At 39.4% G+C, this 15,841-nt stretch overlaps 1 protein-coding gene across 3 annotated transcripts in view; it reads left to right on the plus strand.

The window, feature by feature from the left end:
• IFTAP (intraflagellar transport associated protein) overlaps window positions 1-15,841 on the plus strand; it is a 64,674-nt gene that overhangs the window by 10,881 nt on the left and 37,952 nt on the right. For all 3 annotated transcript variants that reach the window (XM_032840997.1, XM_032840998.1, XM_032840996.1), the window contains one exon: window positions 6,232-6,384. In XM_032840997.1, the coding sequence (XP_032696888.1) occupies window positions 6,255-6,384 (130 nt within the window). In that variant the 5' untranslated portion in view covers window positions 6,232-6,254. The remainder of the gene's footprint in view (window positions 1-6,231; window positions 6,385-15,841) is intronic.

Consider the following 15,841-nt stretch of genomic DNA (forward strand, 5'->3'; position numbering starts at 1 on the left):
CAAAATTTTGAATTTTGATGGGGTATAATCTATCACTTTTTTTCTTATAGAGCATGCTTTGAGTGTCAAGTCTAAGAACTCTTTGCCTAGTCCAATGTCCTAAAGATTGTCTATATTTTTTTGTGCTTCTTTTATAAAATCCACTATTTTACCTTGAGATGTTTTTATTATTCTTACTCCTATTACAGCCTTCATTTAAAAATACTTTCACTCCATTCCATATTGCTATAATGTAAAAATAATCACGACACGGTCATCAGAGTCATTCCTGTTCCAAAAATGGAGTCCTGTATAGGATGCATAGGTTATAATCCTCTTTAGGATAAGGAACAAGATCTGTTTCTATCAAGGCAGTTTTTGTGGGATCTGTGTTCATGGTAAGCATGTATTTAGTCCACATTTTTTTTTTTTTTTAATTGGATGAAGTTTTTAGAATGGGTGTCTCCTTTTTCTCTTTTCCCCACGGTGAGATTTTGTCAAGGAAAAAAATGTACCTGAAAATGCCTACTACTAAGACCTTTGCATGGATGGCAGTACTGCTTCTGCCTTCATAAGCTCTGTAGTCAATAGTAATCTCCAAGCTTTTCCCAACTCCAAGTGTTTCCTTTAAAATTCACTGCAGAAGTGTACTTAGAGGAAGTGTTTTTTATTGTTTTTTTGTTTTTTTGTTTTTTTTTTTTTTTTCCCAGAGAGGGAGGGAGGGAGAGAATGATGAGAGAGAGGAAATGGCTAGGGACAGAGGGAGGAAAGGGAGACTCTTAAGCAGGGCTCAATCTTACAACCTTGGGATCATGACCTGAGCCAAAATCAAGAGTCGGACACTTAATGGACTGAGCCACCCAGGTGCCCTGGGGAAGTCTTTTTATAGAGGTCAAGGGGCGCCTGGGTGGCTCAGTTGCTTACGTGTCTGCCTTTGGCTCAGGTAATGATTGCAGGGTCCTGGGATGAGTCCACATTGGGCACTCTGCTCAGCGGGGAGCCTGCTTCTCCTCCTCCCTCTGCCTATCACCTCTCCTCCTGGTGCTCTCTGTCTCTCTCTGTCAAATTAAAAAAATAAAATAAAATAAAATCTATATAGAGGTCTAGATGCTTATGGCATCAACATTTTGGTGATAATGAAGAATTCTGTACCTTTAAGTGTTAGGAAAGGGTCATTGGGAAAAGTTTATAACTTGAAGTGCAGCATATTCTTTGATGCTAGAATGATACGTTTTTATCTCATGCTGATAAAACGCAGTAGAAGAGTTACTGTGCCCGTGTGTGCACGCGCACGCGCGTGCACACACACACACACACACTCTTTGCCTTTCTTTTCTTCAAGGTGTTTTGCATGTTATTGCGTACAGAGTGTTGTTGGAGGCCTGGGTATACCCATCTGGGTGAGATTGCTGCCTTTTCCTTAATTTCCTGCCAACTTTATGTATGCCTTGAAATTCATAATCAGAAGCATGCTATTACTACTTTTGATATGAGAACCACATTACTGTTTCTCATCAATAGTCATTACTTGACAAAAACTCTACCCAAAGTGTCTTTCTCAGATTTATTCTCTATCACTGGATTAGATGACCTTCAGGTTTCTCTCAGCCCTGAGAATCTGTGTCAATTTCAGTCATTGGATTTCTTTCTCTCTTTTTAATGCGATCTAAAAGACATGAAAAATATTAAAGGATGCAAAATCGGTGTCGTTCAGTCAAGGAAGAGGAAATCAGTTCATACTGGGTCTCTTCTATCCCATAAATAAATCTGTACACTTGCTATGTAATTTGATCTTTTTGAGATTTGCCCATTTTCCGAAATATAAAAGGAGACCCATCCTGTGAAGCACCAAGGTTGTTGGTTTCATTTCCGTAGGCAAGGTGAATTCTTTTGATAATACTCCATCTTACCGTTCAGCACACCAGGAGATTCTTACTGAGCAGAACTATGAAAATTTGAGAAAGTGGATTTTGACAGCCTCTGCACAACTCTTTAAAAATGTGTTATTTATTATTTTAGAATATCAGCAGTAAACCTTGCAGTTTAAAAAAGACAACCCTATTTTTACCAACACACAGCTCTCTGTGCTGTTAAAAAACACTTTGAGAGGAGACTAGTTCGTGGCGACTTGTTTCCAAAGATTTAACCACTCTTGCCTCTGAAACTTGCATTTTCTATAGGTGGGTTGCATTAAGCAGAGATCTGAAGATAAACATCAAAGATGTGTTAAATCAATGGTGAGAATTCCACATGCCATATTTTCATAATGATGTCCTTTCGGAGAGCACAGAACACAAACTAATTTGGGTGGTTAGTTTCTTTATTCAGTGGTAGGAACAGGACTCCAGGAAGATTAATGTGATTTTTCTCTCCATTTCTCAGTGACTGGAGAGGAAGAGAACCAAACCTGTGGTCTTCCTGTGAAATTTACTAGTCCAAGTGGAGCAAAACATCCTCCCTGTGTCTCCTCCTAATGGCTGTGATTGTGAAAGTGTTATGTGTGATTTACTGGTCATTATTTCTACACATTTACTTATCTTCACAATATGTGCTGGGTCTTTCATGAAGAGCTCTAAGCCTTAAAACATAAAAATCAAACCAAAACAAAGAACCCTACTATGGGCAAGTGTCTCTCCCTTTTTTTTTCTTTTAGAAAGAATACTTCATGATAAAAACACAAACATGCACAAATGGCAACTGAAAAAGCATTGCTTCCTTCTACAAAACCACTGGGATTTGCATAAACCACTTGGCTGTCTGGTAAATGATTATCTGCTTTGTCAGTCCTTGGGGACTTTCAACATTAGGTTATTTGTATTTTTTTTTTAAAGATTTTTATTTATTTATTTGACAGAGAGAGATCACAAGTAGATGGAGAGGCAGGCAGAGAGAGAGAGAGAGAGGGAAGCAGGCTCCCCGCTGAGCAGAGAGCCCGATGCGGGACTCGATCCCAGGACCCTGAGATCATGACCTGAGCCGAAGGCAGCGGCTTAACCCACTGAGCCACCCAGGCGCCCCAGGTTATTTGTATTTTTATAGATAAGGAAAGTTATGAATTTGCAGGTGGGTATTTGTTAAACTCTTCAAATAATGACAGTTTAGGAAACTGGATTTTCCAAAAGTCTTTAAAAAGTCAATAAAAACATTTCTTCTCCTGTATTGCGATAACCACATGAATAAAATTAAAGGTCTTGAAGGAGTTTGAATGCGTGCTGTGCATAGCTTGTTAATTATTTCCCTTTGGTAAAACTGAGATGTGTTAAGGCTAAAACCTCAAAATATACCACTTTGAGAATTGGAAAGGAAGTTTGAAAGAATTTCTATTATCGCTTTTAAAGCATCCACAAGGAGACATTTACAGCACTATAAAACACAACCTGGCTGCTTCTGTTTGGTATTTGCTCGCTGAAGTAGATTACCCAAGATGGTTTAAGGGAGAGATTGATGTCATTCAGAGTTGGAATTTTGCTGGGGTCCAGTTCTGGAAAAGCAGATTGACATTAACATTCCTGTAATTAAGTACATATCCTACTGACGGTGAAATAACAGTCACCTTCAAATTTATTTATTATTTTTTATCTAGCAACTGCAGCATAATTTATTAAACTTTGGCTTGCCAAAGCCTGGCAGTGTTACAGGTAAATTTGCATAAACCCCAAGTGATGCTTTTTCCTATATTTAATTTTCAGGTACAAATAGTTTGAGATAGTTTCTTTGGTTTTGAGTTCATCTACAGTTCTGTAGAAAATTTTCATTTTATTTTATTTAATTTATTTTTTTAAAGATTTATGTATTTGACAGACAGATCACAAGTAGGCAGAGAGGCAGGCAGAGAGAGAGGGGGAAGCAGGCTCCCCACGGAGTGGAGAGCCCCATGCGGGGCTTGATCCCAGGACTCTGGGGTCATGACCTGAGTGGAAGGCAGAGGCTTTAACCCACTGAGCCACCCAGGCACCCCTATTATTTCCATCTTATTTTTGGGGGTTCTGCAACACTATGTTTTTGTCTAGAGGTGTAAACCATGAGTGCTTATCTTATTTATCTTTAGGTGACATCGGTGCCCCCAGAGGCAGAGGGGTCACAGTCAAAGCAGGTCAAGGACTGAGTATAATACTAAGTCTGATCTGTTACCATCATGATCATGGTGGCTGGCAGTTCTGAAGGGCCGTGTGTGCCCATTTGATCCTCAGAGCGATCCTGTGAGGAGTGTGTGGAGTCACAGTTGATTATTAAAAACCCTTATGGTCAGATGTGTTTCAGAATTCAGAATTTTTTGGAGTTTAGAAGGGTAATCAGGGATAATACCACATATGACACAAAATCTACAGTGGGGTCTGGGAAAGCACCTCAGAAACAAGCCCGTTAATATTTCTTCAGGGAAATGTATGAGTAGTCACCCAGAGTAGAAGAAATAAAAGCCGTAAATACTTTCATGTTAATTCGAATCAGTTCTTGCCCCCAGATGAGGTTGGACATCATCTTATGAGAACACTTTTGTGTCTTTCTGAACTTTTGGTAAATACCAAATAAAATAAGTAACAAATAACAAAGTTTTGCTCTTGTTTTAGAGAGACAGAAGAAACTCGGCCCTTTCTCCTCCTGCTGTACACTGTTGGAGAACCCCCTCCTTTTTATTATCCCCCACGAATTATACTGACTGTGTAGGCAGTAATGACTCTTCTGCTTTCTGTAGATAGTAAATTTCTCAAAGCTATGCAAGAATGATATTTCATACAGAATGAATGGAATTCAACAAGATGAAATATCACAAGGAAAAACTAAGTTCAAACTGCAAGGATGGAAGCATTGTGTCTCAGCTGACAGGCACTTAGCAGTGTGTTAGAGGAACTGACAGTGCGAGGAGGCTACCGGCAATGTGGGTGCGCGTCGGCGACGCAGTGCAGTGTTTGGAATGTGAGAGTTAGTCCGGTTTCACCGGATCCAGACCATGTCTGGGATCTTGGCTTCATTTTTGGATGGCATATTTTTTTTTTTTTTAAGATTTTATTTATTTATTTGAGAGAGAGTGAGAGAGAGCATGAGAAGGGGAGAAGGTCAGAGGGAGAGGCAGACTCCCTGTGGAGCTGGGAGTGCCATGCAGACCCTCGGACTCTGGGATCATGACCTGAGCCAAAGGCAGTTGCTTAACCAACTGAGTCACCCAGGTGCCCCAAAAATGGTATATTTTAAAGGGAGATGCAGACAGCATGAAATATTTTCCAGGTAGATTGAGCAGGAGGGTGGAAACACTTGAAACTATGTCATGTTAGGCACAGGTGAAATAATTGGGTGACTTTAGTTGAAAGTTTTGCCAGCCTCTAGCAGTATTTGACTACTGTACCTCCTTAAATGAGTAATTTTAGCTTCATATTGATTGACTGCCAGCTATATGCCCCATCCTAAGCTGTTAACATTTGGGGTACAAAAATGAAAAGACGGGGGCCCTGCCTTTCATGGGCTTTGTGTCTAATTGGACACAGAAATGTACACAGCTATTTCTAATACAATGTAAGTCGCAGTCCAGAAGCAGCACAGAGAAATTATGATCAGCTCTCTGTGGTGGTGGGAGATGGAAGGCTAAAGCCTTCAGAGAGAAACTGAATTCTGAGCTGGGTTTTGAAAAAGAAATTTAAGTGAGTGAAATAAAATTGAGGAGGGACAGCATAGGCTTGTTCAAATATTTGGAAAGCTGTCCTATTGAAGAAGGATTGAAATTATTCAGTATGATCTCAGGGGCTCAGGGACCAGTTGGGGAAATGTACAGGGAGAGAGATTTAAAAGAGGTCTTTAATAGAGCTGTCCAAAGGTTTCTTTGGAATGTTCAGAGTTCCTAGTCGCTGGGTGTGTTAAAGTATAGACAAGTCAATTGTTTGGCAGCAACAGTACAATAGTACATGGTGGGGGCAGAGTGTCATGTAACAGGTAGAATGAAAAACATCGTGAAGTGCGGAAGGCCATGCATTCTAAGGATCCGGCTCTAGAACCCATTACTTATACCTACTGGCTCTGTGACCTGAGCTCAGATTGTTACTAAGTTAACATTATCATGCTCAGAACAGCCCTTCATACATGTAAGTGCTAAATAAGTAGCTTATGAGTATAAGCTATTATTGTTGTCATTGGATGCGTGGTTGACATACCCTTTGAAATCCATCTCACCTTGAAAGACTGAATTTCTGCAGGTTTCTACAGCATTTTCAAGGAGGCTGGTCCTGCACAATTCTCTAGCTCATGTTTTTCTTTGTCTTCTAGGTAAAGGGGCCTTGTGAGAAGGAATGCCTGCCCAAATATCAGATTTGGAGATCATGGATGAAGATCAATTAATTGAAGTCTTGGATAGGTTTGTAAATTGCCATGAACAAACATACGAAGAATTCCTGAGCACTTTTACTCATCTTTCAAAAGGTAAAATGGAGAAGTAAACTTTCTACAGCAGTAGAGATAGATTTTATTATAATCTTAAGTCTTTGTTGCCTTTTCAAAAAGACTGTGCAGTAAGCATCCATTCCTTTCTTTCTTTTAATCAGGTGGTTGAGACAGATGGATATAAATACCAACATTTTTATACAACCAAGAGTTGTATTATGGAGTCAGAGCCATTGCATTTGAAAATCAAAAGGGACCTGAGAAATAATTTTGTATAATTCCTTTATTTTTGAAGAAATGTAACTGCAAAGAGTGGAGTTTTTTAAAGTATATTTAAAACTTTGAAGACATACAGCATAGTATAGGCTGTGGAGTTACACTGTATCCATTTGGATCCTGGTGTTGCCACTTTCTGGGCACGTGACCTTGGGGGAGGGGCTTGAGTTGGGGTGGGGGTAAAAGCAGTACCTTGAAGGATGAAGTTTGGGGCGCCTGGGTGGCTCAGTGGATTAAAGCCTCTGCCTTCAGCTCAGGTCATGATCCCAGGGTCCTGAGACCCTGTGGAGCCCCGCATCGGGCTTGCTGCTCATCAGGGAGTCTGCTTCCCTTCCTCTCTCTCTCTGCCTGCCTCTCTGCCTACTTGTGATCTCTGTCTGTCAAATAAATAAATAAAATCTTTAAAAAAAAAAAAGGATGAGGTTAATTGAGGTAAGTTCAAGTCAAACTCTGAGCCTAGTGGCAAGCAGGTAAATACTTAATGAATGTTAGGTATTGTGTTGTTGTCATCGTTATGAGGATGATGCTAGGGTTTCTAGAGAATGGAAACAATCCTTTAGATTGGAAGTGATAAATTAAAGCCTAAAGGCCATGCCCATGTTGCCTGTTTCATTATGCCTTGTGTTTTTTCTATTGAGCTAACATTTAAAAGTTGGGAAATTTTACGTCAAAATACTGACTTGTTTTGTTTATTTCCAGTTAAGAGAGGAGACCTGTTACCTCTTATTTCCCTGATGGCAATAGCAGCTAGAGTTTGGGAGCCCTTGCTGTATGAGCTCCCTGTTTGTCACACCCTCTGGCTCTCACACATGGTAAAAATGTGTGCATGTGCCTTGCCTGCTTCATTCACCCAAGTGGCGCCTGTAGGCGTTTGAGTTTGCCATCTTCGTTCTGGGTTTCGCTTCAGCCTGCCTGCTACTGACTTGCTATCAGTCTGGTCCTTTGAGGGTCATTGATCCACATCTGTGAGGCAGTAGGTTTCCCCCCCTTGCTGCACTATGGACTCAGCGGAGGGTATTGTAGAGCGCGGTGATTCTGGGGCCCCCTCTGAGTCTTAACTGGGGCCCAGAAATCCGCACTTTGTAAAAATTCCCCCTGGGGATTCTAATGTTTACCTGACTGAGAACAGGGAGTTTCAGAATCTCCCGAGGTGGTGACATTTGTCAGGATACTTGACTTCATGATTTTAAACCATGACTCATGTGTCCTTAACAAATGTGTAAGAAAGGTATTTACAGTGAAGAAAAGGAAAAGTGATTTTACCTTGCTTCCTTTTTTTTAAGATTTTATTTATTTATTTGTCAGAGAGAGAGCACAAGCAGGGGGAGTGGCAGGCAGAGGCAGAGGGAGAAGCAGGCTCCCCGCGGAGCAAGGAGCCTGATGCAGGACTCTATCCCAGGACCCTGGGGTCATCACCAGAGCCGAAGGCAGACGCTCAACTGAGTCACCCAGGCGTCCCTCTACCTTGCTTCTTTTGCAAGATAGTTGTGATGAAGTTTTAGAATGTAGGTGAGGTTCAGTGGGGTGAAGTCTGGAGCCCATAACCAAGAAAGAATTCTTCAGACATCTTTGGTGCAAAATGATGGTTTATTAAAGCCACGGGCAGAAAGAGCTGCTGCCCCGGGGTTGTGAGGCGTGACAGGTTATATATGATGGGGTTGGTGGGGGGGCGGCGTAAGGAAAAAGGGAGGTTTCAAAAGAACTTTCATATGCTAAAGAGGACCTACGGGATACTGGAGGCCATGAGGCCTTGTCATTGTCAAGGTCCTTTTCCCCTTCTTAACAAGGTATTAACATTAACATAGTTGGGAGATTCCTAAAGAATGTCACACTTGTCCCACCCAGGAGTTGGGGGAGGAGTAGGGTGTCAGCTTTTGCTCTGCCCTCTGCCAGCCTTCTGTTCCCTCATCCACTGGAATATCTATATTTGTTTTGTTTACAATTTTAAACTGCGGACTGTGTTTTTGTTTACACTTAATGGAAAAATTAGGTAATATCTAGTTTACTTTGGGGTTGTGAATGATCTCCTTTGACAGGATATGTCGATCCAACTACTCTTGATTAATGGCCAAATCATCTTTTGGTCTGTGACCTTGGGTTTGGGAAGATGTTTGCCTTCTCTGAGCCTAATGATTTTGTTCCATGCTCTCTGTACCTAACAGAGCAGCATGAATGGTTGGGGTAGGGTCCTGGAAACAAGTAACACTAGCAGGATTAATACATTCTGAATGCCAGTGGCATTTTGATAATCCAAATTATTTTTGGAAATTAGTTGTAAAGCTGACTTTATTTTCATACTCTGAAAAAGTAAGAACTTCTTGCAAGCACTAGGATATTTTAAAGAAGTTATAATGTTTTTGTTTTGAGGCTAAGGGGTATGTTCTGTTCTCAGATTTCTGTTAGGTCATTGCATGCTGAGAAAGAAGCTGTTGCAGATGTGGTGACTTTATTGCAAGTTCAGTTTTGGGCCCCAAACCGAGCTGAAATAAATGATGACGCAAGTCACATAAACTGCATCTCCAAGCGCACTCTTTTTTTTTTTTTCTCCTTTCAAAATATCCCTAGGCACCAGTTCACATTATAAACTAATGACCTGAAAAAAATTCTTCTTAAAGCACAAAGAATTGTGAGTGCAAAAATGTGTCTTCAATCAGTAAGCGTCCTTGTCCCCCCTGAAACATTTAAGTACCTTCTGAAAAACCAAACAGCCCTTAGGGACAGCCAGGGCATCGAGTGACAGCCCGCAGAATTGATCAAAGTGATTGTGGTTCTGTTTTAAGGAAGACAGGAAAGCTGTTCCTTCAGACTTTGCCCCTTCTTTCCAGCCCTTCGTCTGTCTTTGTGTGCTCGGTTTTGCTAATGTGTAGAATCTTCTCCCTGTGAAAGTGGTTATCAGTACACTCTCATGTACATTTCTTTAGAGTTTGGTTTCTCAAGTCTATTACGATTTCCCCTGACTGACTGTTCTATTTATTTTTATAATGGTTATATGCCAGAATGCTTATAGGATTCATTTTCTTCCCAAGAGTGTTAAAAGGGTCAGTAATCCTATTAAAAATATTTCCCTGGAAAAAATTTAACCATAGCCTGGTTGTAAGAAACTCACATCACTGCTTCAGACTGTTGGAAAATCACTGGAGACTGTAAATATTGTAGCAAAATCCTTGCTCCAGTATGTTGATGTTGATCACGTTTGGCAGGTTTTTTTTTTTTTTTTTTCTTAAAGCAACTCTGTTTTTTTTTAGATCATGGTACATACTTGATAATAAATACAATGTTCTAATAAAATGTTTAAAGAGACATATTAATTATTTGTTTTAAACAAACAGTTATAATTGAATTCTCAGTAGTGTTATCAGTTCAAGAGAGTAAGACCAAGTCGCAAGATTTGTATTAGAAAATCAGTGTGCAGAATTTGGTTTTATTCATTATTGGTGAAGATGTTATTATGTTGTTGATATTATTGTGGGTAAAGATAAGAGGCTAAGTTTCAATCTTTGGCATATCAGTTTCTTTGTGAATATGATTAATTTCCAGGTTAAAAAAATTTTTTTAAATTTATTTATTTGTCAGAAAGAGAGAGAGAGAGAGCACAAGCGGGGAGAAGGGATAAAGGCAGAGGCAGAAGCAGGCTCCCCACTGAGCAAGGCGCCCTATGAGGGGCTCAATCCCAGGACTCAGAGTCCCCCTGAGCAGGGAGCCCGATGCGGGACTTGATCCCAGGACCCTGAGATCATGACCTGAGCTGAAGGCAGAGGCTTAACCAACTGAGCCACCCAGGCATCCCTAATTTACAAGTCTTTCTAAACTATCCATCTAAAGGAAAAACACTCTTTTCCCTCCTTTGTCTGACATATTTCTGTCATTTGCCTAAGTTATAAAAACACAGATGTGAAAAGGTATTTGATTTTCTGTTAATGCCTTTATTCACTTATTCATTAATCTGTGTCTTCTAATGGTCTATGTATTGTTTTAGGTGATGAAGATCCAAAAATAAGATATAGGTTATGTTTTCAAGCTCATAATCTAGGAGGGAAGATGAATAAGTAGACAAAGAGTTACACGAGTGTATGATAAGTACCAGAATGGAGGAAAATACAGAGTTCTGTGAGAGCTCCTAAGAGGGACATACAGCCCTGACTTGGGTGGAGAAGACAGTATAATCTACCCATTGAAGAGGATGCCCATAGAGAGTCTGCAGTAACTGCTGAACCAAAAATTGCCTTGGGTCCCAAGACATAAGTAGAATAGAATGCAGGAAGTTTTGGCAGATAAGAGCAAAATTGAAAGATGTTAAAAATGCCTCCATTGTTGATTGTCCTTTAGATCATGTTTCCATTTGTTTTAGTACTAATATATATATCCTTTAAATAATATATGGTGGAGGTGGAGATGGAGCCTTGTTTTAGTAAGGGTGAGAGTTATTTCTAACTTCCTTTCACACCTTTCACACCAAGATTACCGCACAATCTGATTTGAGAGCCATCTGCTCCCAGTTTTTAGAGTGTTAGTTACTACTCATTGTGGTCACACAGAAATTATATATTTAAGAAGCCAGTGACTTAGAAATGGACATTCAATCTTTTCAAGTCCATTTGTTACATATAGTAGAAACCTTGGGGGGAGGGTTATAGTAGTTACATCCAGATCTTAACGTCTCTCTGTCTCACACACTGTCGCACACACACACACTGTCATTGTTCTGACTTTGTTCTTCAGGCTGCATGATTAATTTTCATTAAAGTTACCCACTTTGCCAACTGTTTAAAATAGTTTGGAAATTGAAATGAATCTACTGTGATTTTTATGATTAACTGTTAACGAATTCTTTGTTTTTCATTCTCTCCTTTTAATCTTAGAACACGTAGGACCCTTCCCCAGTGATTCTACCAGTTTCTATATTACCACATAACAGCTCTCTATGCATTGCTGTATTTATCTTCTCTAACCTGTTTTCCTGTGTCTAGATCAAAGATTTTGTTTCTGATTTTGATGTGTGATTTCATTTCTAGTTCTCTTGATGCTCTTCTCATTTCACTTGCAATACTTTGTGATTTTAGTGTTTTATTATTCTTTCAATGTGTCTTTGAAAAAAAAGCCCATTGACTCAACCTCCCTCTTCCTTCATACTTGTTAATATAAGAATTAAATTCCTCCTGAGGGTAGAACATTCAGGACACATGGCCAATGCCTGTGGCTTTATAAACTGGTGGTGGTCTGGCCTTTGATTATTCCAAACTCTTAGGGTTTCAAAACCTCTAAATAGGTTTCAATTTTTCTTAGATTTTAGTAATCTTACGTAATCATAAGAGAGTATATTCCATATTTTTTACTTATTCACATTTAGTTCTATAAGGAGCTATGCCAATGCTCTGTCACCATTGCAAATTTCAGGAAGGTACAGTTACCATATGATGTGATCACTAGGTCTGCATTGTCTAGTATGGACCACTAGCCCATGTGGCAGGCAGTTGAGTACTTGAAGTGTGGCTAGTGCTGCTCACTGAGTTTTAAATTTCACTTAATTTTAATTAGTTTAAGCTTAAATAAAAATATTGCTACCCAGTTCAGTTATTGGAAAACTTTTAAATGTGTTTGGGACAACTTCGATGTGTGAATCAATTTTTTCAAATGCAAATTTTGTGAAATACACGGTAGTTCCTCCCCATCCCCCATCTGTGGTTTCACTTTGTATGGTTTTAGTTACCTGTGGTCAACCAGGCTTTGGAAGCAGATGATCCTCCTTCTGAATTATCATCAGAAGGTCCTAGTAGCCCAACACTACATCACAATTGCTGTCTCGTTCATATCACTCCATCTCTTCCAATAGGCATTTTATCATCTCACATCATCACAAGAAGGAAAAGGGTAAATATGGTATAATAAGATATTTTAGAGAGACCACATTCACATAACTTCTATTATAGTATGTTGTAATTATTCTACTTTATTGTTGTTAATCTCTTACTGTATCTAATTTATAAATCAAACTTTATCATAGGTATATATGTACTGGAAAAAAACAGTATAGATAGGGTCTGGTACTACATGCAGTTTCAGGCGTCCACTGAAGGTCTTGGAGCAAATTCCTCATGAAAGAGGGGTTGACTACTACAAATACAGATCAAGTATTTCTGATGAGAAATTCACATCTGAATTGAGATACGCTATAAATGCAAAATATGCACAGGGGTTTGAAATCTTAGTATGAGAACAGAATGTAAAATACCTCAGTAACATTTTTATTTTACCTACATTTGAAATGACAATATTTTGGAAAATTGGCTTAAATAAAATACATTATGAATATTAACTTCACTTTCAAAACTTTTGAAAATGTGGTTGCTTGAAATTTTAAAACCATACCTGTGGCTTATGTTCTATTTCTACTGGGCAGCACTGCTAGAGACCAGTGGTTCTTAAAGTTGGCTGAGTATCAAAAAGACTTTTACAACGTCAAACTTGTATAAGACTAAAGATTTCAAAAAAAAAAAAGAAAAAGAAAAAAAAGAACAAAAAGAAAGACTAAAGATTTCTAGACACTACCCTGGGCTTATTAAATGAGAGGCTCTATAGTGAGGGGTCTAGGAATTTTTACATTCATAAGGCTCTTACCTAGTAATTTGGCTCCACTAGTTTTGAATCTACAGTTCTGGCAATGCAGTCCCCCACACAGAGAAGCAGACATTGCAAGTGATTTTGCAAAGGAGGGGAGAAACATGGGAGTTAGGGAGCCCTGCAAGGACCCTGAACAGAAATACATCTTTAGGGATATGGACCAGGAGAGGGGGACAAGGAAAGCAGGGAAGGCAAATGAGACCCTGAGGGCACTTGGCAACAAGTGAGTCACAGAGGACAAGGGAGAAGAAAGAGTCAAAGAGCAGTCACAGGTGTCCTGCCTGGGAGAGGGACTTGTTCAAAGGTCCACGGTTCTCGTTTTCAGGAGGCTTTTGTTTCTTTTTTTATTGGGCGTCACTTCTGTCAAGAGCTTAGAATCCTGAGCTGGGATTTGCTTCACTCCTCTGGACTGATAAGTTTTGAGTTGTCAGTTCAGGCAAAGGAATATCGCTCGGTGTACTTGACAACCTCTAGAAAATGTAATTAAAAATGAAAGTGGTGACAGCGCATAAAACAACACACTTCCGAAGCTGACATATCATTTTGGTCCCCAAAGCTGTTTTGAATGGGAACGTTAGAAAAACACATCTTTAAACTTCCATAGGGGTATAGAGAGTCTTTTCCCCGTCTGAAGGATGCATTTAAGGTAGGCTGTAGAAAAATACCACAAAGAAAAAAATAGCGAAAGCAGCTGGCCCTCTTACCAATCTCAGAGCAGGAAAGAAATTTCAGCGGAGCATAAAAAACAGCTTTCTCTCACTTGTAAAAGAAAACACCACAACAAAAAATAATCCTTGCTGTGTAGCCTTTTGCGGTTGTTTTCAGTCGGTATTAGACAGAGACCAGCGGGCTTAACATTGTTTTGATACCCTTGCAACTGGCAGATCGCGGGCTAGAGGAAGCTGGAGCGAATGGCCCGGCTTTCTGCTTCCAGGTGGCACGCACGCCCCAGTTTCTGGGCGGTTGTTATCAGGCACTTTAATTCCCTACTGAATATTGAGTGGTGTTTTCCGTTCACAGGCCATTTGCAGTGTCTTTCTGTTTTTCCTTTTTTTTAAATTTTCCGTTAGTCACACTGAGGGAGAAAAAAAAAGGCTGCTTGGGAGGCACGTTTGGAAATGTGAGTTTAACAGTGAAGCCCACGGTGGAAACAGCCCAGCAAATAGCAGCCACCTTCCTTCGACTGAAGACATAGGCCACTGGGATGTTAACCTCAAGGGAAAGTTGTAGGAGGCATCCTAGGAGGATTTGCTAATGAACGCAACCAGGTGATTAAAAAACCCCACTAATTAGTCTGGCATCCCAAGGGAGAGAATAAGGAAGCCCCTTCGAAGCTTTTCATTGACTCTTTTTTTTTTTTGTATTGCTAAAAAGAGTGGAAAAAAAAAAAGAACATGGTTTTATATTGATATAAATCAAACTTATATAAGACTAAAGATTTCCAAAAAAAAAAAAAAAAAAGAAAAAAGAAAAGAAAGAAAGACTAAAGATTTCTAGACACTATCCTGGGCTTATTAAATGAGAGGCTCTATAGTGAGGGGTCCAGGAATTTTTACATTCATAAGGCTCTTAACTAGTAATTTGGCTCCACTAGTTTTAAGACTACAGTTCTGGTAATGTAGTCCCCCACACAGAGAAGCAGACATTGCCAGTGATTTTGCAAAGGAGGGGAGAAACAATTGGAATTAGGGAGCCCTGCAAGGACCCTGAACAGAAATACGGTTTATATTGGTTTTATATCAGTAGCCATATGTAAGTGACTTCTTCATCAAAATACAGTACCAAATACCACCTAGAAGGCTGAAGGAGGGAAAAGTGTTGAACAAAGTGAAATCATTACTAGCAGAGCCAAGCCTGGTGGAAGAAACAGCCCCAGCAGCACTACCCTACTCTTTCTCTCTGGGGGAACATCTTTAAACTATAATTAAGCAATTTTCATTTTTTTCCCTATTCCTTTTGTCATCACTAAATTAGTACATTTTAGGGAACAAATTGACAAATTAGGAAACACAGAAAACCACTGGTTCGTGATAGAAGGAAATTTCTCCCCTCAAATTACGATGCACTTTGAGCTGATTAATCTATTTTGTTTTAGATATATTAGCATAAATGTTCAGCTGTGGTTGTTACGATTCATATTCTACCCATGAATATTTGGCCCATAGATAATCGTTTGTTTTCTGTGCCTGCTATAGTTCAGGTGTAATTGCATAAAGGAGAGAAAATGTGTTTAAGTATTTACAACATTTTGAATTATAAGCATTAAATTTATTTTTGGCAGCATTTTTAATGCATAGTATTTTGTTGCAATAAATTTGTTTCTCAGTGAAATAAAATATTATGAGCTTTTTAATTTGGTTGGCCTACAAATAAAGAATAATTTTCTTTGATTCTCTGTATATGTTTTCAACGTGTATATATTATATATATTTCGTGTGTGGATATAAATGAGAGAGGTAAATTTTCTTAGGCAAATGGAATCTTTTTTAAAAGATTTTATTTATTTATTTGTTAGAGTGAGAGAGAGAGCACAGGCAGGCGGAGTGGCAGGCAGAGGCAGAGGGAGAAGCAGGCTCCCCATGGAGCAAGGAGCCTGAGGCAA

Source organism: Lontra canadensis, unplaced genomic scaffold (genome assembly GCF_010015895.1).
Source record: "Lontra canadensis isolate GAN:19392208 unplaced genomic scaffold, GSC_riverotter_1.0 scaffold118, whole genome shotgun sequence".
In the NCBI taxonomy this organism is placed as follows: domain Eukaryota; kingdom Metazoa; phylum Chordata; class Mammalia; order Carnivora; family Mustelidae; genus Lontra; species Lontra canadensis.